Source organism: Myotis daubentonii, chromosome 1 (assembly GCF_963259705.1).
Source record: "Myotis daubentonii chromosome 1, mMyoDau2.1, whole genome shotgun sequence".
NCBI classification, from domain to species: domain Eukaryota; kingdom Metazoa; phylum Chordata; class Mammalia; order Chiroptera; family Vespertilionidae; genus Myotis; species Myotis daubentonii.
This window is the reverse complement of record NC_081840.1, coordinates 132,285,327-132,307,592: the sequence shown is the minus strand read 5'-3', so window position 1 is coordinate 132,307,592 and position 22,266 is coordinate 132,285,327. Positions and strand designations below refer to the sequence as shown.

Sequence of the window (22,266 nt, the reverse complement as noted above, 5' to 3'; positions counted from 1 at the left end):
AAATTTTCCCCTTTTTAATTAAATTTATTGGAGTGACATTGGTTAATATGGTCATATAGGTTTCAGGGTGGGTTTCTATGTTACAAGATCTGTATATTGCATCAAGTGCCCACCACCCAAGGTCAAATCTTCTCCCGTCACCATGTATTTGGATCCACTTCTCCCCCAACCCCTCCCCTCTGGCAGCCACCACACTGCTGTTTGTGTTCACGAGTTTCAGTTTTATATCCCACATATGAGTGAGATCATATGGGTCTTAGCTTTTTCTAACTGACATTTCATTCAGCATAACATGAGATATTTTAGTTACAGATCTAGATGCACCCTTCACACCCATCCCATCCATATAAAACTACCCTGTGTCTCCCAGAAAGAGGAGAAAGCAACTTTGTGGGCCACCCAGCGGCTTCTTGTCTCCAGAGCAGTCACTTTGGCCTGGAAAACAGTCTCTGCACAGAGTAAATAGTTGATGGGAAGAGGAAACCGTTTTAGCCTGCAACATCTCAGTTCAGTTTATCTTAAAACACTAGAGGTTTGCAGTTTTACTATTTAGATGACGCACTTGGCGATACTTTATAAACATCTGTTTTAATTCCTCAGAAATTAGTAAAGAGCCAGCTCACATAAGTATGTGATTATCAGGTAAACTCTCCTCGTGCATCTGTTATATTTGCATTGCTAACGGGCCTGAACACATTTTGGGGAAATATCCCCTGGTTTGCTGTTGATTACTAAATGTGGAGTGAAACCGGGCCTGGTCTTTCATGGAGCTGCGCTGTGAAGGGCCACGTGGTGGGACACAGGGCGGGAAGGCAGAGCAGGCACGTCCAGGGCTGACCTCCAGCTGCAGTGGAGTCTGCCTTCCTCTTGCTCCCTGCACTCCAACACAACATGAATAATTGATCCCGAATGACTGACGACCAGCAAAATGACCATACTGGGCCCTGGGGATCTGCAAAACCCTGCAAGTATCTGCAAATTGGAGCATTTTTCTCCAGAAAGTATGTAGCTTTTATCTCATTGTCAACGGTGTCGCTGACCTCTTAAAGTTCAAAAGCCACGGGTCCTGTGCATTTGGCTGAGGTGGGCACGCTCCACAGTACAGAATCTACACTCACTAGTATCCTTTTGTTCTAGTAACTTCTGCTGGTTGAGATTCTGCCCCTCCTTTACCACAGGATCTGCTTTGGCCATGACCTTGCTCACCTGTCTCACTCATGAAGCACTAAGACTTGCAAATGTGTTTTTAAACCAGCAAAGCCCCACATCTGTTTACTGTACTGGTGTCATAACACAGTGCTGCTCAGCCAGCCTATTCGTGATGTGCTCATCACATTAGACACCAAACTGGTGGATATAGGTCGGATCAAGGATTTACAGTACATGTATTTCCTGTGGAGTACCACAGTCATTTTGTTTGTTTCTAAAGCAATGTATTGTGTAACACTTGGGCAAAATGTCAGACTCAGAAACTGAACTTGGCCCAATAAGGTATGAAGTTCACAGGCATTTGGATATGTGAGTTGCCAAGGAGAGTATGAGGCATGACCCCTTCAGGATAAGATCCTAGAAGGACAAGGCGTTGCCCTGGAGACGATGGCAATATTAGGGACCAAGGGACATCAGTGACCAGAGGTTCATGTCACCAAGTGCTATAAATCCTGGACACATGACTAACACTCCTGGCCCCTTGTAGCTCAGAGCCCACGTGCTGAGGATGAAGGCCGCTGTCCATCTTCCTTCATCTGGAGTATTTGTCATATGGAGAATGAGTCAGTTGACATTAAATCAGAGTCACTCACCTTTGCTATGAAAGAAAAGCAATAATACCAAAGTGCATGTTTAACAAGGACAAAGTCAATCACGGTCTACTAGGTGAATCGCCCCAAATTGAAAGCGCTGCAGACCAGAAAGTAAGTAGCCAGGACTCAATTGCTTCATTACGTCATTGCCTGGTGAGATGCTTTAGAAAAGTCCTATAATAATTCTGAGCTCAACTTTATCCACTAAAAAGAGTCAGTTTGAAGCATGACACTTTCTATCTTTTCATAATGTGATGGGGATGGAGTAGACAGTTCTGTAAAGTGCCGTACGTGTCAAAGAGAAAGGCTGTGTTAGAAAGTAATACTGAAGTCCTGGCTTTCTGCAGGGCTCCAGGCCCTCATTTCTAAACTGGGGTAGGGGTGAGGGGTCATTACTATCAACAGGACGGACCACTTCGTGGTACAATGGTTTCTGGTTCTTACTCATTTTGCAATGAAATCTTACCAGCAAGCCTTAAAGTATATTTCATAACTTAAATCTGAAATCAAAAGCTAATTCTGATTAATTCTAAGGCCTTGCAGAGGCTTAACACATAATCCTCACTCCAACAATATTGGCTGTATGGACAAATTAAAGAGTACGTGAATAAATCATGCCCACTCTATAATTACATTATGTTATACATAATATACACTGAGTGGCTAGATTATTATGACCACCCCATCAGTACAATGAAGTGAATTAGTTATACTACTACTACTAATAATAAAAGCTTGAGAGTATTTGCTTAGGAAGTTTTCAATATTCAGTATTTTTGGAAGTGTCAATGAAGTACTGATGGGGTGGTCATGATAATCTGGCCCGTCATAATAATCTGGCCACTCAGTGTATACAGCATTTTATACATTATTTTATACCTAGATATGCTTCACTCTCAAAATGCAATTGTGGTTCATGTAGTTCAGCTACTACTTGGGATAGTAAATTGAATCACTTTCACTCTTACAGATTTAGGAATATAAGATCAGGCTCAACATTTGGGTCATGTGTGTCTGGCCTCTAGGTCTTTACCTGCTACCTTAACATCTGGAAATTCCTCTGAAAGGTGCTAAAGGAAAACAGAGCCGAGGTGGGATGATGTTGAGGGAGTCGAACAAGGGTTCACTAGTGAGAGGGAATCGGGAAGATGGAAAGCGAGACCGAGAAAGCGGATGAGACTGGGCCCCAATGATGGAAAATATGATCACAAGAAATAGAGAAAAATATAAAGACATGTCAAATTCCTTTTGACTTCTAGTTATTTTTAAGTTTCACAGTTTTGATGTTAACTTTGGACCTTGAGAGGCATTCTAAAATTCTGTAGCAAAACAATACAAGAATAAACTTAAAAATATTCAATGACAATAAACGTCAATGTGTATATGTCGCTATTTGCTTCTTAGCAGCCTGGTATAAGCTGCAAAACCACATTTCTTTTAGAACCACAAGTGCAATAAAATAGTTGAATTATAGCTTGAATAATTTTATAAGTCACTGTCAAATAGCTCGGGGTTTAGCAATAATGGGGGTATTACTAGAAAGCCTGTTGTTTGTCTATTCTCTTAACGTCATTTGTTCTCTCTGCTAAAGTCTGAGAATGAGATGAGCTGGAATTGTAAACCCATTTGCAGAAAACTAGACTAAACTTATTTCCGCCCTTTGTAAGTCTCTCACTAGTGATTGGACTTCTCTTGGGAGCTGATGCCAAAGACAAGGTTATCTGCAGTTTGTTCTTTGTGTGTTTTACTGAAAAGGGTTTTTTGCTGGGCTGAGAATGTGGAAAGAGGATAAAGAAACTAACAAATGCTTAGTTCACTCAAACCTTACAAAAGCAAATAGACAGGAGTAAAATTCCAGATCAGCAAAAATAAAGGAAAGGTTTTTATTAAAATATATTCCAGTATCAGAGTCCATGCCCGCCCCCTCCCCACGTGACCAGATGCTATTATGGAGACCAAGCTAAGAGATAAAAGTGAATTAATGGTAAATTATAAGGTAACATTTTGAAAAGTATTCAGGTAAACAAGAGCTTGGAAACAGTTATTATTTATAACTTAAGCCATGCCAGACCTCCCCAAAATGTAACCCAGTTTTCTCAGATAATTGGATCTTTTGGGTTAAATTTTTTGTAACCATAAATTCCCTATAATCATTATCCTTACTCAGATCAGCCTGCCTTTGGTGTAGTGTCCCCAGGAGCATGCAAGCTATATCTGGTTAGCAGTAAACATTTTTAAAAATTATTTGGCTGTAAATCAGTTTTTTAAAAACAAAACATTATTAGGTTTACAGGACTGTATTCATTTTTTAAAAATATATATATTTTATTGGTTTTTTACAGAGAGGAAGGAAGAGGGATAGAGAGTAAGAAACATTGATGAGATAGAAACATCAATCAGCTGCCTCCTGCACACCTCCTACTGGGGATGTGCCTGCAACCAAGGTACATGTCCTTGACCAGAATCGAACCTGGGACCTTTCAGTCTCAGGCCAATGCTCTATCCACTGAACCAAACCGGTTAGGGCATGTATTCTTCATATTGATATATTAAAAAATCTATTAACTTTATGTGTTAGGTTTATATTCTACTCACTCCCAAGTGAAGACTTGTCACAAAAATCCCTGGGCACAATGATAATGGGCCCCTGTCACTGAGCACCTACACACATTATTTTATCTAATCCTCACAACTACCCCAAAGACAGGGACTATCCCAGTTTACGAAGGAGGAAGTAAGAAGTAAAGAGATTAGGTAATTTGTCTGCAGTCCCAGGGTTCCTAAAAGGTAAAGCCAAGTTTGAACCAGGTAGCACTGTCTCCAAATTCATAGGTTTCTTAATCAGCCCAAATCACTTCTGGCCATTGATAACCCAGAGACCAGGGGAGGTTCTGGGGGAATTTTCTGAGAGGCAAGTCATTTCTTTTCATACTCTTTTAGGTAGAAAGAGCTACTTTTCTCCACTTTTATCTCCTCATTTGACACTGCCTGCTTTCTAGTGGCAGCATTCTAATTTGTACTTAGTCCCAAATAGTGCATTTGGTAATATCCTATTGTATCTAAATATTGCACATAACTGTAGCAATCACTCTCTCCTCCTTTCCACAAAGAAAGATATAATATATATTTCAATTAAATACACTGTTTGTAAATAGTATAATGCAGTGTAATTATATTCACAACATTTATATTATATAACTTTTTATTATAAATACTTATATATTATATAATGTTTATATTATTAGATATAATAATTTATATATTACATATTTTAAACCTTATATAATATATATTTTATAATATAAAATATATTTAAATATTTATTGTATTTATATTATAAATATTTATATTTAAAAATAGTACTGTATTTACTATTATAGTACTATATTTACTATTATAGTACATGAAATATCTATGCATATATTTTATAGACATATATGTACAATATATGTACTTTATAATACAATCTATTATATAAAAGCCTAAGTGACTGAACAACTGGATGACCAAACGATCAGTCGACCAGTCACTATGATGTGCACTGACCACCAGGGGGCAGACGCTCAATGCAGGAGCTGCCCCCTGATGGTCAGTGTGCTCCCACAGGGGGAGTGCCACTCAGCCTGAATCCGGGTTCTTGGCTAGCGAGTGCAGCAGCAGTGTCGGGAGCCTCTCCCACCTCTGCTGTAGGCAGGTGATAAGGACCAAAGGGTCCTGGGCTGCAAGAGTCCCAGACTGCTAAAGGGATGTCTGACTGCTGGCAGGTGGACATCCCTGCGGGGTCCTAAACTGTGAGAGGGCACAGGCTGGGGTTAGGGACCCCCCTGAGTGCAGAATTTCATGCCCTGGGCCTCTAGTCTACACTAATAAAAGAGAAAGATGCAAATTGACCATACCTTTGTGACGCTCGCAAGCCAATCAGGCATGCGTATGCAAATTAACCCAACAAAGATGGCAGGTTAATTTGCATATGCAGGCACTGAGTGGCCGGGGGCGAGGCAGGATGCTTGCATCATCACCATGGTGACGACGTAAGCATTCCGCACCGCCCCAACCACTCCGGGCCTCTGGGCAGCATTGGAAGGCAGAAAGGTGGCTCCGGGCCAGAATGAAGGCAGAAAGGTTGTGCTAGGCAGGATCGAAGGCGGAAAGGCGGTTCTGGCTGGAGTGAAGGCGGTGCCAGCAGCCAGGGGAAGGAAGGCCCATTCTTGCAATAATCTTCATGCATCAGGCCTCTAGTATATTATATAAGCAGTAAAAGCCAATTAGCTGTCTGCTGGTGACAGACAAATGTCACATGTTTTATTGGCTTTGCATGGCATAATGGTAAAGAATTAACACAGTTATGTAAATTACTAGAGGCCTGATGCATGAAATTTGTGCAAGGGGTTCGGCCCTCGCAGTCCCAGCTGCCTTGGCCCTAGCAGCCCTGGTTGCCTCGGCCCTCGCTGCCCCGGCTTCTTCTAGAAGGTCGTCCAGATGGTTGTTCTGCTATTTGGTCTAATTAGCAAATTAGCTCTTTATTATATAGGATAATTGAATTGGAGTATAAGAATAATAAATCTCTGTAACCAAAGAACTCTGCCAGGAGCCGGTCCATGCTTGCTGTTTCAAGGGACCTGGCATATATGGCATACTGTTCTTAATATGTTTGCTCACCTTCTTGGCACTATGTGTTTTAACCAAGGTCTCTGAGAAAGGTTGTTTCCCCAGTTAGGGATTTTCCCCTGAAGTTAGGGAGGGAATAAAACCTCTTAACTAAGTGCCAGGCGGGTAATTAATCACTTTAACTACAAACAATCATGCTTAAGCTACATAATCTTTACTCCCTGGAATGGAGATAAGAAACGCCCTAACCTTTGGCATAGAGATTGATAGGATTGGAATCAACTGGTATAAATACAGATGTAACAACACAGAACTTAGAACACAGAACTTAGAAGTCAGAACTCAGAAGTCAGAACTCAGAAGACAGAACCTACAGACAGAAGAACTTCGCTGGAGAGAACATGGCAAAAGATCCTGGACTGAACCTGACTACAGAAATATGGCAAGAGAACCTGACTAGAACCTGGTGACCGAACCTGGCTGGAGATCTCAGACAGAACCTGGCTGGAGAACCTAGCGAGGGAACATGGCTACAGAACCTGGCTGGAGAACCAGCAGAACCTCTCTGGAGATCCAAACCAGAACTTGGCTGGAGATCCTGAACAGAACTTGGCTGGAGATCCTTGCTAGAGATCCCGGCTAGACTGCTGATGAACTGAACACTGTCTCCGTGTCCTTCCTTCTTTGCTGACTCCATCCACACCTTTGGGGACCCCTGGACCTGCTGGGGTTGGACCCCGGCAGAACTCTATTCCCATATTATGGCCTCCAATTTAGAAAAATTCCTTACCACAACAGTCTAACAAAATGAAGAAATTCAGACATTTGTTTTTATGATGTAACCCTGAGTGGTATTCTTAGCATATAATTTAATTTTTAAATTGGGGAACTAAGCCAATGTCCCTTAGCAAGTTTAGAGCAGAATTGGAAAAATAATCCCTGTGTGAATGAAATAATATTTCCACTAGACTAGTAAAAGTTGAAATACACATAGCACCATGCACAACCTAATATATCCAAAAGAACAATGAACAATTCCTTGTTTTAATTATTATTAAAAAGCTATTCAATGCTTGGCCTGATTTTATAAATCTCACATCTTTTTATTGTAACCTATATATGAGTACTAAGTAGCACATTGCTATTGATCCTGACCCCTCTAAACAGAACATTTTCAACTTTTGATTAAGTTTTGATTTTGTAATTGCCAATGTTGAGTAGTTTTACTTTTTTAAAATAGTATTGCTGTACACTAATATGTCCTGAATTTTACAAATTTATGAATTTTGCTCTGTCTGCTAAAATCTAATACTAAGATTAAATTTTCTTAAGTAACAGACCTAAGGTCATTTGTCATTGCAAGTTTTTAGCTAGAGAAGGATTTTTCTACTAAAAACCTACCCCTGAGGCAGCATTTAAAATCTTTTAGTTATCTATGTTAATCCTTACCCAAGGATATTTTCTCATTGATTTTTAGAGAGAATGGAAGGGAGGGGGAGAAACATAGAGAGAGAAACATCACTGTGAGAGAAGCACATGATTGGTTGCCTCCCAGAGCCAGGAATGAACCTTCAGCTGAGGTACATGCCCTTGACTGGAATCAAACCTGGGACCCTTTAGTCAGCAGACCAATGCTGTATGCACTGAGCCAAACTGGCTAGGGCCATTTAGTGATATTTTTATTGTTGTCCTGCTAATTGTGTTTTCACAATCAAATATGTCACAAAAGTCAACTAAATTTGCTTTTAAAACAGGTTTAAAAAGAACCAAAAAGTCATTTGTTTAAAAATATTATATAATAGTGGCCCAGTGCACGAATTCGTGCACATTGAAAGGAAATTAATTAGAAGAAATATTTTAATATCGCTATTTGCCCTTTCTTTATAATAGAAGTGTCAACCAAATTCACGATTGACAATGACAGATGGGAACACATACATTGCAATTGGCACCAGGGAGAGCTTTTTATGTATTGCACATGTGCAAGTCAACTTAGTCTTTTATATATATAGAATGAACTTGCTTAATTAGACCTGCTTTATGATGTAGCTACACTTCTTCTAGCCCAGTGAAGCAACACAACTTCTCTTTCAGGTAATTGTCAGCTACACAGCAGTAAATATCAACATGAAGCAGATTATTATTATAGATCACACAGGGAGAACAAAGGGTTAAATATTTAACTGCAGCAGTGTTTGACTATCTTTTGTGCAGTGAGAAAACCTTGTCATTTTCAAGGTCCAGCATTTCTTACTCTTTTCAGTTGGGTCAACTTTCTAAGCTTTCTAAATCTCCATTTTCCAGCTAATGAAAAGAAAATAGGATTCCACTGAGTCTGCTATCTACCTACTCCAGGACTTCTGTGAGGATCAAATGAGATGAGTCACGGAAAAACACTTCACAGACATTTAGTTACAGTGTAAAGTGTTTCCACCTGGTTATAAAGCAAGTCGTGTTCCTGGGCTGAAGAAACTATAAGGAGGCTAGTCGTCACTAGGGAGAGAAAGCTGGGCGTTGCTACATGACATCATTACCCAGTGCCTACAGCGACCATTTTCAGGCTGGCTGGGCTATGGGCTTCATTTTGTTTCATGGGATCTTAGCAGCATTGGCTGTGATTTGGTGCTCTGTCACCAGGGCCTATATCCCACATGGGGGAAGCCAAGTGTTGATTTGTAGGTGCCAGGTTGGTGGTGTCATTTCTCTGTGCATCATGGCAGCTCCTGCATTGAGTGTCTGCCCCATGGTGGTCAATGCGTGTCATAGTGACCTGTTGGACAGAGGGAAGGACACTTAGCATATTTGCCTTTTATATATATACTAGAGGCCTGGTGCACAAAAATTTGTGCACTCGGGGGGAAGTGGGGATCCCTCAGCCTGGCCTGTGCCCTCTCGCAGTCTGGGACCCCTCGGGAGATAACGACCTGCTGGCTTACCCTGCTCCCGGGTGGCAGAGGGCAGGCCCAATCCCTAGGTGCAGCCCCTGGTCGGGCTCGGAGCAGGGCCGATTGGGGAGTTGGGGTGCCGCCACTCTCACACTCAGGGCAGGGCCAATGGGGAGGTTATGGCTCTACCCCATCACACACGGAGCAGGGCCCGTCGGGGGGGTTGGGGCGCCACACTCTGCCACACACAGAGCAGGGCCGATCAGGGGGTTGTGGCCCCGCCCCCTGTCACACACAGAACCGCAGGGCGATCAGGGGGTTTGGGTGCTGCCCCCTGTCCCGCTGATCCTGGTGCTGGGAGGCATATTACCCTTTTACTATATAGGATAGAGGCCTGGTGCATGGGTGGGGGCCGGCTGGTTTGCCCTGAAGGGTGTCCTGGATCAGGGTGGGGGTCCCCACTGGGGTGCCTGGCCAGTCTGAGTGAGGGGCTGAGGGCTGTTTTCAGGCTGGCGGGTGACTGAAGCTCCCAACTACTCCTTTTTTTCTTTTTTTTTATTCTGGGCCAGCTTTAGCTCTAGCTCCAGCTCTGAGGCCTCTGCTGCTGAAAGAAGGTATCTGGTTTGTTTAGGTTCTATAATCAAAACACTATATCAACTCCAGCTCTGAGATCCCGGCTGGCTGAAAGCTGGTTTCTGGGGTTTTGTTTAGCCTCTATATTTGTAACAATGTTTCAAACTGCAAGCTCAGAGGCCAGCAAGGCATGCGGGGAACCTTGGTTACCTCCGTCACTGAAGCAAGCAAGCCTCATGTTAGCTTCAAGCTGCCTGGTTGCCGGCCACCATCTTGGTTGGCAGTTAATTTGCATATCTTGCTGATTAGCCAATGGGAAGGGTAGCGGACGTACGCTAATTACCATGTTTCTCTTTTATTAGATAAGATAGACTAGAGGCTTGGTGCACAAAATTTGTGCGTGGGGGGGTTGTCCCTCAGCCCGACCTGCACCCTCTCCAATCTGGGACCTCTCAGGGGATGTCCGACTTCCGGTTTAGGCCCGATCTCTGTGGGATTAGGCCTAAACTGGCAGTCGGACATCCCTCTCACAATCCGGGACCACTGGCTCTTAACCGCTTGCCTGCCTGCCTGATCGCCCTCAATTGCCCTCCCCTGCCGGCCTGATCGCCCCTAACTGCCTCTACCTCAGCCCTTGCCACCGTGGCTTTGTCTGGAAGGAATTCAGACGTCCAGAAGATGTCCAGTCGATCCAGTTTAATTAGCATATTACCCTTTTTTTAGTATAGATGGCCTGGCCAGTGTGGCTTAGCGGTTGAACATCAACCCAGGAATCGGGAGGTCACTGGTTCAACTCCCTGTCAGAGCACATGCCTGGGTTGTGGTCTTGATCCCTAGTAGGAGGCATGCAGGAGGCAGTCAATCAATTATCTTTCTCTCCCATCTATGTTTCTATCTCTCTATCCTCTCTCTTCCTCTTGCTCTAAAAATCAATAAAAACATATGAGAATTTTATATATACACATACATTCATACATAGATAATGTTTATAATATAGTAACAACTTTATAAATCAAGAAATTTATTTAATTTATAGAATCCCCCTTATAAATTTAGACTAGAAAGCAAAAATCCACCTAGTAACTATATTTTCTATTCACTCCTTCATTGTTTGTTCAATAATATTCACCAGCTACTTATTATGCAGGCAATGAGCTTTTCCCTATTCTTGGGAAGTTTACAAGGTAAAAGAATCAGTAAATAATCGTAAATTCGGCATGGTAAATGCTTTTTGACATAAATATGTGCAAAGGACAGTGGAGGCAGAGAAGAAAGGATCTGTGATACTTTGGTATATAGTAAAGAGGACACAAGACTGTTAGAGAGAGCAGCTTAGAGAATATGAACCCTGAATTATAGTGTAATTGTTATAAACGTAATCTCTGGAGCTAGACTTCCTAAATTCAAACCCAATTCTTATACATCTCAAGTTCAACCTTTAACAAATGACTTGTCCTTTGTCTTGATTTTCTCCTCTATATAATGGACACACTAATAGTAACTACCTCTTAGGGCTGGCTCTTATTTGGCATGCGGTAAATGTTAGCTATATATAGTATTAACCTCGAAGGGTGAGAAGACACTCTCTGGGAAACAGACATTCTATGAGGAAAATAAAGCATGTACAAAGTTACAGACACATAGCATTTCAGAGGCTATAGAGACTGACCTGCACATTGAATGGTAATGCTTTGCGGCAAAAGCTGAGACAGGAGAGATAAGCAGGGACTAGATGCCCAGGGCTTGTCTCATGTGCAAAGGGAAAAAGTTGATTGTTTTGATATAAGATAGATACCAGATATAAGAATTAGAAGCTCCGTTGAAAGGTCTGGGCTAGAGTTTCATCCTCTTTCACATGGCGGGTATACATTTAAAATTATTGTATCATCCCAGTGAATTGACTCGTATCATTCTGCAATATATTTTTTAAATGCTTCTTGCTTTATTGTCTACTTTCTCTGATGTAGCATAGCTTCCTTAGCTTTCTTTCAATTCATGTTTGCATGCTATATTGTACAGCCTCTTCACTTTCAACCTTTTGCTATCTCAAAGAATATATTGGGATTTTGTTTTGCTTTATATTTCAGTTGGGGGATTTAATGTCTTTACATAGAATAAAATTACAAACATTATTGGATTTAAACAAACCATTGTTTTACTTGGATCCTGTTGGTCCCACCTGTTCTTATGTTTTTAAATTATTCTTTCTTGCCTTTTTAAATTGATCAGTTTTATTACTCTTTTAATGTGTAATTTTTAGCACATAAACCCTATATATGTCTCATTGTGTATATCTTTTAAACATATATTAGTTGTACATTTTTTTATTCTTCTTTTGGTGGTTACGTTAGAGATTACAATATTCTTGACTCATTTGAATCTAACTTAAAACTAGTCATTTTAGTACTTCATGATAAGTAAAGGACCTTAAAACCTTTTAAATTCATTTAGCCACTTACTGTCTTTTTGCTATTAATGTTAATTATATTAATTCTATGTCTATTTTAAGCAATAAAACATTTTCATTGTTTTATGCAATGAGTAATACTTCCCATTGTTGTTTTTCCTTCCTGAATTTCTGTGCTTCCATATGGGATCAATTTCTTTTAGAAGAGCTTCATTTAGTGGTTTTTTATTTATTGCAAAACTTCTGGTAAAAACTTGTCTTGGTTTTTCTGAAAAAGGCTTTATTTTGTCTTAAATTTTGTTGGATATTTTTTTCTGAATATAGAATTATAATTTTCCATTTATTTTATTCAGCACTTTAAGATGCCATCTGGATTCTATTATTTTGGTTAGGAAACACTGAGGAGTACTTTCTGTGCTATCCATACTTTGGGACCCCCAACCCCATCAACATCCCATTGTAGAGTGCTGTGTTCTTCAATGATCTATCTCTGTGTGTGTGTGTGTGTGTGTGTGTGTGTGTGTGTGTGTGTGTGTGTGTGTGAGAGAGAGAGAGAGAGAGAGAGAGAGAGAGAGAGAGAGAGAGAGAGAGGAAGGGAGGGAGAGAGAGAGAGAGGCAGAGAGAGAGAGGCAGAGACTATTATTTTGGCCAGGATTACCAGATGATATGTGGTGGTTTTAATTTGCATTTCCCTTTGGTGAACAATTTTCATGTGCCTTTTTTGTCATATGTAAATCATCTTTGCTGAAATGTCTATTCCTATCTTTTGCCTGTTTTCTAATTGGATTATTTGTTTTTTCACTATTGGGTTTTGAAAATTTTTATATATACTGAAAAAGTAGTCCTATGTGGTTTACAAAGATTTTCTCCCAATCCATAGCTTATCTTTTCATCCTCTTAAAGGCCTTTCTTAGCACAAAGGTTTTTAATTTTACTAAAGCCCAGTTTATCATTTTTTCTTTTAAGTATCATGCTTTTGGTGTCAATGCTAAAGACTCTGCCTATCCTGAGGTATGAAAGAGTTTCTGTTCTGAATTTATATAAACGTTTCATGGTTTACGTTTTTCATTTTATGTCTGTGGTTGTTTTGAAGTAATTTTTGTTTAATGTCTGAGGTTTAGGTCGAAGTTAATTTTTGCCTCTGATGTCCAATTGCTCTAGCACTATATGTTGAAAAGACTCTCTCCCTCATTAAATTGCTTTTGCACCTTTGGAAAAAAAGCAGTTGGGCATATTTGTGGGGGGTCTATTTCTGGGTTTTCTATTCTGTTCCATTGATCTAGGTGTCTAGACCTCCACCAATACTGCACTGTTTGATTACTATTGCTCTATAGTAAGACTTAACGTGAGATAGACTGACTGACTCTTCCTACTTTATTCTTCTTTCTCAAGATTGTTTTAGCTATCCGAAGGCCTGCGCCTCTCCGTGTAAACTGTACATAAACATTTTTATGTTGATGGAAAAATCTTGCTGGAGTTTTGCTAGGAGTTGCATTATACCTATGCATCAGTTTGGGAATAATGGTTATCTTTACTATGTTGAGATCTTTGATTGCTTTTATCATTTGTAACTTTTAGCACATAGATCCTATATATGTCTCACTGTGTATACCTAAGAGTAGCATTTTCTTTGGAGCAATTGGGTTTTTAATTTTGTTTCCCACATGTGTATTGTTAGCATATATAAATGGGATTGATTTTTGGTGCATTGTTTTTAGATCCAGAGTTTTTGCTGAACTCACAATAAGTGTTCTAGGAATTTTTGTTCAGATTCCTTGGGATTCTTAGATACACAAATAATAGCAATTTCATTTTTTCCATTCCAGTGTGTATACTGTTTTCCTTGCCGATTCCACTGGCACGAATTTTCAATGCTATGCTAAATAAGATGAGAAAAAATATTCTTGCCTTGTTTCTAATCTTGGAAGAAGAGCATTTAGTTTTTCACCATTAAGTGTCATGTTAACTGTGGAATTTTTATAGATATTCTTTATCAAGTTGAGAAAATCGCCTTTAATTCCTTGTTGCTGAAGTGTTCTTATCATGAATGTGTGTTGGATCTTGTCAAATTCATTTTCTGCATCAATTGGTATGGTCACATCATTTTGCTTAGTAAATCATTTTTGAAATTTCAAAGTTGGCAAGAATGATGTTTTAAATAATACCAAAATAATTCAACATAAATTAAAAAGATAATACAATTATCATTATCCTAAATTCTTTATACATTGCATTGATCTTTTCCTAGTGACTTTAGCTACTGATTAGGTGCTAAATGACTTTTCTTTTAGTAAATTACCTTTCTTTCAGTGTTTTAGTTTTATGTTTCCCAATATTACCAGACTAAATACATATTCTAAGTTAAAGTAGGCTGAGTTTCAAATTAGGATATCTAAAATGAGTCCAATAGAATGATGCTAGTAAAAACAAACCAATGGAAATTTAAAAGAAAACCACACAACTCATGTTACAAAACCATTAAGATTTTATTTTGCATAACATAAATATAACACCTAAAAGGTTGTACATACTTGAGATTAATGAGTAGAATAATAAATACAATTTACTTTTAGATAAAAAGACAAATGGGCTCATGTGGAATTTAGTTGAATTTAGAGAACGAATTCACTGCTTTCAGGCAGTTGTATGCCAGGCTTTGAAAATCACAGGCTCTCTGTGGTTCACCCCCATTTCCCCAAGGCTACAGCTTACAATGCTTTTATGTCCTGCTTCCTGTGCATCACTGGGCTTCCTCCAGCTACAACCTAGGGCTGCAGCCAGCTCCTGGGAACAGGAAAATGCCTGAACTCAGGCCAATCTTTGTCCTAAGTATGCCAGCCATCTACCCTTTGTCCAAGTGGTGGCTGCCCAGCGATGGATAGAGATGCTATCCAAAAGGCCTCAATAAAATATCAGCCACAAAAATGCCAATTCTCAAAATAACTATTCAGAAATGGGTATGACTCCACAAAGCCTTTGAGATGAGTTGCTTAGATAATATAGCTCTTTCTTACATTATCAGATTTATCCTGGCTTTAGCTTCACTCTGAAGTTTAATAATTAGAGAGGAGTAATTTAGGATTCAGTTACTGATTTTTAATTAAGTAGATCTTGACCCAGATCTCACTGCATACTCTGGGTTCACATTTCCAATATTTTTGTAGCCAACCATTTTCTTTCTCTGAAGAAGTAGTTCTTTTGCGGAAGTGTTTCTGACTTGGGGAAGAAGGTTAGAGTGACATTATAGAGTGTTTCTGGCACAACTTGATGGATGGAGGAGCCGCTGATGGATGGGAGTTCACTAGTTGGTAGAAAACGTGTAGTAACAAGGAAGATGATGGATTTATGGTGCTAAACCACATGTTGAGGTTAGGTTCTTATACTAGTGTTTTAAAAAGGAATTTTAAAATATCAGTACAGCAAATAAATATTATTTTCTTATGTATGAAACTATTTCATAGTCAGAGTTCTCCTATTCTACTCAGCTATTGTTGAAATATAGAAATAGTAATGTGACAATAATACTTTTTGGTGAATAACCCTTCTTTTGTTAATATTCATCTTTATATTTCCCAAAGACACATGTTTATATTTACATTTTGCCATAGGAGGAGCAAGAGCACAGAGCATTTGTACTATGTTTAAATATAAAAATAGGGGAATATCCTATATAATAAAAGACTAATATGCAAATTGTCCCCTCGACTGGGATTTCCACCGGGAGGGCTGGCCAGCCAACTGCCCACGACCCCTCCCCCCGGCCAGCCCCACCCCCTATCAGCCCCCCTTCTCTTCCCACCCTCCCCAACCCCTGCCATCAGCGCGGGCTGGACAGACCCCACCTGTACACAAATTCATGCACCAGGCCTCCAGTACAGAATAATATTGAATGAAATTGAAAAAACATTTTTTAAAGAGTAGTGTAATCAGAGCAATTATAACAATTTCCTGCATCATACAAACACCAAAAAGTGTTTACTCGTGTGACTTTACTTGTTACACATTTACTTCAATAATTTGACTATTCACCCATATAGTACTATATTTACTCATATTTATATATAATGTGAATTACATAATTCACTCATATAATGTTTTATTTACTTAATTATTTGACTATTTTGGAAAGAATTACCTGTGATAATGTTAGCTTTTCACTTTCATTATATTCTGTGTATATTTTAAGAATTAAGCAATGTGCTTTATTACAGTTTGATTACTCAAACAAGCTACTTATTGTCAGTTATTGCCAAAATAGGGGTACATAACAAACTATCCAAATTTCAGTGGTTTATGCCTAGAGCATTTATTTGTATCAGTCACTGGTTTGACTGCCTCTGCTCCCAGCTGCAGGTTAACTGTGGTTGGTTCCAGACTTCAGGCTGGGCTCATGTCTGCTCTCCATCCACTTTCTCTTTCACCAGCAGTCACCCGGGGCATGAGCTCTGGGTGAATCACAGGAGCATAAAAGGCCAAGCAAAAATCGCAAGCCCATTTAAGGCCTCCTTCCCCTTCATGACCACAAAGATTCCAATGTCTAAAGCAAGTCATATGACCAAGCCTAACATCAAGTGGGCAGAAAAATATCCTCCGCCATTCTAGTGCACTTCAAAGAGAGAAACCGATGACAGAGGGATTGAAGGATTAAGAATCATTCAGTCTACCACTCAATCTATGCCAATACATGCCAATGATTTATGGATTTTTGCTCTGGCGTTCCTTGGAGGAAGAAGCGTGTTTCTGTCTTATGACAGCAGTAGTAGTGGTGGTGGTAGTAATAGTACCTATACTTATAATAGGGTAATATGCAAATTAGTCACGACACTGTCATCTAACGACCGAACAGCAGGAGGGCTGGGCAGCGAGCTACAAGAGGTGGAGAGCTACAGGAGGGCGGGACAGTGAGCTACATGTGGTGGAGAGCTATGAGCGGCGGTAGGCAGGGTGGCCAGCTGAGGCAAGCAGCAGTGAGCTACTTGCGCACGGATTCATGCACAGGGCCATTAGTTGTATGATAAGTGTGTTTAATGGCACTTACTGTCCCCACTTTTTACAGTTATCATTCTGCCCTTAGTAACTTATTAATAACAATAAACAAGTAGTGATAAAATATATAACTTGAATTTTTAAAAACAGTATTTAGTTTTTTGGAGCTGATGTAGTAATAGAATTAAGCCAACCAGCATCATTTTCCTGTATGAAAACCTCCAAGTCTTTATTGCCCTTGCTACCTCCAGCCCTGAATGGGCAATGTCCTCTTACCTGGTGTCACCTCCTCCAGTCCTGTTCCCCTACATGTAAACACTACTACCAGATACAATTTTAGATCAGACTTGACTAGAAAGTACATTCTGACCCTACCACTCCTCTGACAAAAGACTTTCAAGTGGACCCCATTGTCCACAGAAAAAAAGTCTAAATGTCAAATTCTGTACTCTGACATTTGAGGCCCTCTATAGAACAGCCCATCCTGTTTTCTAACCTTCTCATTATTCTCTTTCATGTACTCTGTTGTTTTCACAAACAGAATTTTGCTCTTCTAAGCATATAATATAAATTATATGTACCTTTGGTTATGAGGTGCTGTCAGCCTGGAATTGCCAGCACCAAGCCCATCTCTGCCTGATCTTGTCTTATTTATCCTTCAAAACCCAGATCAGATGCCACCTCCTCCTTGAGCATTCTAGATCCTCATAGCCTGAGGTAATTTCCCCTTCTTGCTAAACTCATAGGACTTTCCTGCCTCCTTTATGGCACCTATCAGTTTCTAAATTGGGCTCTCATTATTTATCTATTCATAGCATTGCTCCTGGACTACTATTCATCTTTTTCACACTTCAGTACTAAATATATTTCCTTCACTATTAAAACAACAGTTATTGAATTAATAAATAAATGTATCAATTCATTAATACCGTAATTGTTCTCCCCTGCTATGCATGTCAATAAGCTTAAGTGGTTTCCTTAAGTAGCAATACTAAAATAAAAGCTGTGCAAACTCCAATTCTTTTTTAGTTTGCAAGCCTATTTAATATGAAAAGAATTATTAGAATTATACCATGAAGCACTGCACATTGCTTTGGTTTCAGAATAATTTTGTCCTAGATACCACCATATGGAAAAATATCAGAAACTGGGCCTTTGGAAGAATTTCAGCTCCAGAAAACATCTGATTGTGCCCATAATCTATAGTTTGACCTGAGTTAGGAGCGGTGGACAAGGCAGTCTGACCTCCTAAATCAGTGGTCCTCAACCTTGGCTGCACATTAGAATCACCTGGGAATCTTTTTAAAATCCTGATTTCTGGGCCTCACAGCCAAGGTTGAGAACCACTGCACTAAATAATGCCTCAGTCCTGAACAACACTATAGGTTGATAGCCTTTGCCTCTGAGGAGGGCTGCCATTGTGCGCATTTCCTGCCAAGTCCAAAATCTTAGCGCCCCCTAATGTTGAAAGCAACCCTTTCACTATTAACAGCAAAATAAATGGAATAAGAATAATAAATGAAGACCAAAGTCAGTGAAATTTAATTTTGAAAGTAGTAATGATCTATGTTTATGTAGAATGCAAAATTTATGGACATTAGTTCTAGTATTTAATCCCTAGTCCTCTTACAACATCCTCACTATTTCTGTTGAAATTGTCCATAGTGTTTCTTCCTTCTTAAATCTTTTCTGAGGCATTGACTTTGGCTGTGGAGTGGATGAAACTAAATCCAATGTTCTGAGGATTTTCCATATTTTTTCATAGTAAATCATTTAGTCATCTCATGGGTACTTTTTTATCCCTCTCGTTTTAGTCTAAATTTCAAAATTTTTATTTAAAAGTAGACTATTTTCTTCACTGGTGGTCTTCTTTAGCTCTTCTTTTTTTCTGGAAAAGGGAAAATTAAATTTAGAATGTGGTTTGGTATAAACTGGAAGTGCTAAATGCCTCTCAGCCTCTTTCTGACAGATTATTTAAATAAAAGGTTTGTTGGGAGCCAATTTTCTTGGCATGTTGGGTAAATTCTTCATAAATTCAGTTTTCAACTGGATAGTGTTCATAAAAGCAAAACATAAAAATAAAACATGTTCACAGTTTCCACCAGTTTCATTATGCAAAACACTATTTTCTAGAAAATTGGATTTTTCAAGGCTAGAAAAGGCTTTAATAAATCACGTCAGCAGGTCTAAAAATGCATAGAACCAACTCTGATTCCCCGCTTTTCTAAGCAACTCTGTGTGAGTGAGAAGAAAGAGATTGAGAGGAGTGGAGAGGAACTAGGTAATGGAGAAGTTAAGGCCAGTAGCAACAGCACCTGCACAAGCCCACTGAAGCTCAGGGAACAGTCTGACAATAGTTATAAACATTGAGAGAAAGTAGAAAAAATATGAATTTTAAAAGCCTCCATGTGGAAACTAAGATGTGTTCCTCTCGGTTTGCTTAGTGATGCCTTTATTTTGACACAGGGCCTCAACAAGGATGTGGTGGCTATCTAATGGGCTCCAATGGCACCTTTGCCTCTCCTGATTCTGATGCAAATGGAAGATATGACAAGAATTTAAACTGCATATGGTTCATAATTGCCCCTGTAAACAAACTCATTAAACTCACCTTCAATACATTTGCTCTGGAGTCAGCATCTGCTTTGCAAAGATGCATTTATGACTATGTAAAGGTAAGGCTATTATATTTCTCTACAGAAGTATTCTAATCCAGACTTTCATATGGTATATTCCACTTTATGCCATACAGGAGGTTTTGAAAATTGTGTGTACTGCTAATTTTTAAAATGAACTATACTTCAATGATATAATGTACTAGAGGCCCGGGTACATGAAATTCATGCATGGAGGTGGGGGGTCTCTCAGCCCGGCCTGCACCCTCTTACAGTACAGGAGCCCACGGGGGATGTCCGACTGATGGCTTAGGCCCGCTCCCTGACATCTTTAGCACTGCCTTGGAGGCAGGAGAAGCTTCCGCCACCACAGCTGCACTCACCAGCCATGAGCCTGGCTTCTAGCTGAGCGGCACTCCACCTGTGGGAGTGCACTGACCACCAGGGGGCAGCTCCTGTGTTGAGCGTCTGCCCCCTGGTGGTCAGTGCACATCATAGTGACAGGTCATTCCACCGTTCGGTCGATTTGCATATTAGCCTTTTATTATATAGGATAATATAACAGATGCTCTATCTTTATATCAAATTAATCTTTACTATGGAAGACTCAAAAACTTTGGGTGGCTTCTAACATTAGCTTTAAGATTCACTGTTTAACCATGTCTCATAAGGAGATGATCTGTGGAGTAAGCTTGTATAGAAAGAGATACTCAAAGGAGCTTTGGTAAACCCTGCATATAAAAAACAACCCCTCATCTACTTTTAAAGTATATAGACTTACTTTTCATATTACCTTTAGATGTGGAAAATAGCTTAGTTCCAAAATCTCATTAAAATCCAAATTGAACAGAATTGTAGAAGTCTAATCTGGAATCAGGATTCCAGGTAAATGGCCACAGAGGGTGTCTGGAGTTAGGGCCCCAAGGTGAGACTACCTTTATGTCAGCAGGGCATAGAGATGGTAGAGCTGACAAGTCTGGTGCAAGAGAAACTTTTAAGTTCAAAATCACGTTAAACTTTAAAGAAATAGTGTGTGTGTGTCTGTGTGTGTGTATGTGGTTTTAAACAGAGAATAAAAAGTCATAGGTGGAGTACACACTTGTGCCCTTAATTATATACTGTCTCATATTTCACTGTGATAAGCCCCAAGCCTCTTAGAGTAGAAGAATGTCAGTGCTATTAGGAAGAGAACATGCTTTTTGTGAAGGATCGGGGCAGGTTGGGTCATAGCAGGGCAGACAAATGGCATTGCCTGTGGGCAGAGGACAGAGCTCCAGCAAGAGAACAGAGCAGAGGGGAGAGAGCAGAAGAGCCCTTCTGAAATCAGGGAAAACGGTGCTTTCATTTAGGGGGACAGCCTCGAGCTAGACAGCCAGGGTCCCACTCAACTCCATGAAAGGTTCACAGTGAGGCAACTGGAGAACAAAAGACAAGAAACATGAGTCATGGAAAACAACAACAACCAGGAATGCATAGTATCAGCGAAGTCAAGGAGAGAGCCTTTACCAAGGATGGGTGGTCAATGCGTTTAAGTGGTAAATTAGAGGCCGGGAAAGGTTAAGATGAAGGAAAAACTCATTAGATTGGATGACAACTTTAAATAAAGTATTGACACAGGAGCAAGATCAGAGGGAGTTCTTGAAAACCTAGAGCTAGAAAGAAATGTCAGTTCAGATTGAATTGTTCCTTTCTGAAATGAGACCAAAATGGCCGGGAACAGCAGAACAGCTAATGTTCAAGAAAGTTCAAAGGTATCTTGATTTTAGGGAAAGATACCTTGATTCTACAGAAAGGTACTAAGTGATAGAGACAAATAACATGCACGCAAACCTAATTTTGCCACCTTACAAATTTTGTCTCCTTGATTCTTATCACTGCATCTACTAAAAAAACCAAAAAAATCACATAATCATACCTATTTTGCAAAGCTATTTTGAGGATAATGTATGCTAGACTGTTCAGCACTATGCCTGACATATAATTTGTAAAAAAAGTTATTTCTTTATTTTCCCCTTTGTAAAATTATAGAAGGCATGAGGCTGTACAATCTCCTTTTCTTAAAATATTAAAAATAATTGATTTGCATTTACATTATTTTAAGTATAAATTCATAAAGGGTGTTTGGGCTTGGTTCTGCTGGGAAGGTTGATAGGATTTATTCTCGAGGTCCATTTCCATATAAGAGATTGTGATTTGATAATGTCATTAAAACAATAGTAACTTTAAGACAGAAATAGCAATATTGAAAACAAAGAGTTACTTTCTAGCTTTTAGATATAATAAAAAACCATCTGTTCAGATCTACCCTTATTTTACTTCTTGGGAAAGCAATTTTCCTCACTTGGTAATTTTTCAGCTTATACGAAATGGGCAGATAAAAGAGCGCCCCT

At 39.6% G+C, this 22,266-nt stretch overlaps 1 protein-coding gene across 1 annotated transcript in view; it reads left to right on the top strand.

Moving 5' to 3' along the window:
• The window catches only part of CUBN (cubilin), a 284,448-nt gene that overhangs the window by 240,846 nt on the left and 21,336 nt on the right, over window positions 1-22,266 (top strand). Inside the window, exon 60 of the mRNA XM_059660312.1 lies at window positions 19,728-19,936. Coding sequence (XP_059516295.1) covers window positions 19,728-19,936 — 209 coding nt within the window. The remainder of the gene's footprint in view (window positions 1-19,727; window positions 19,937-22,266) is intronic.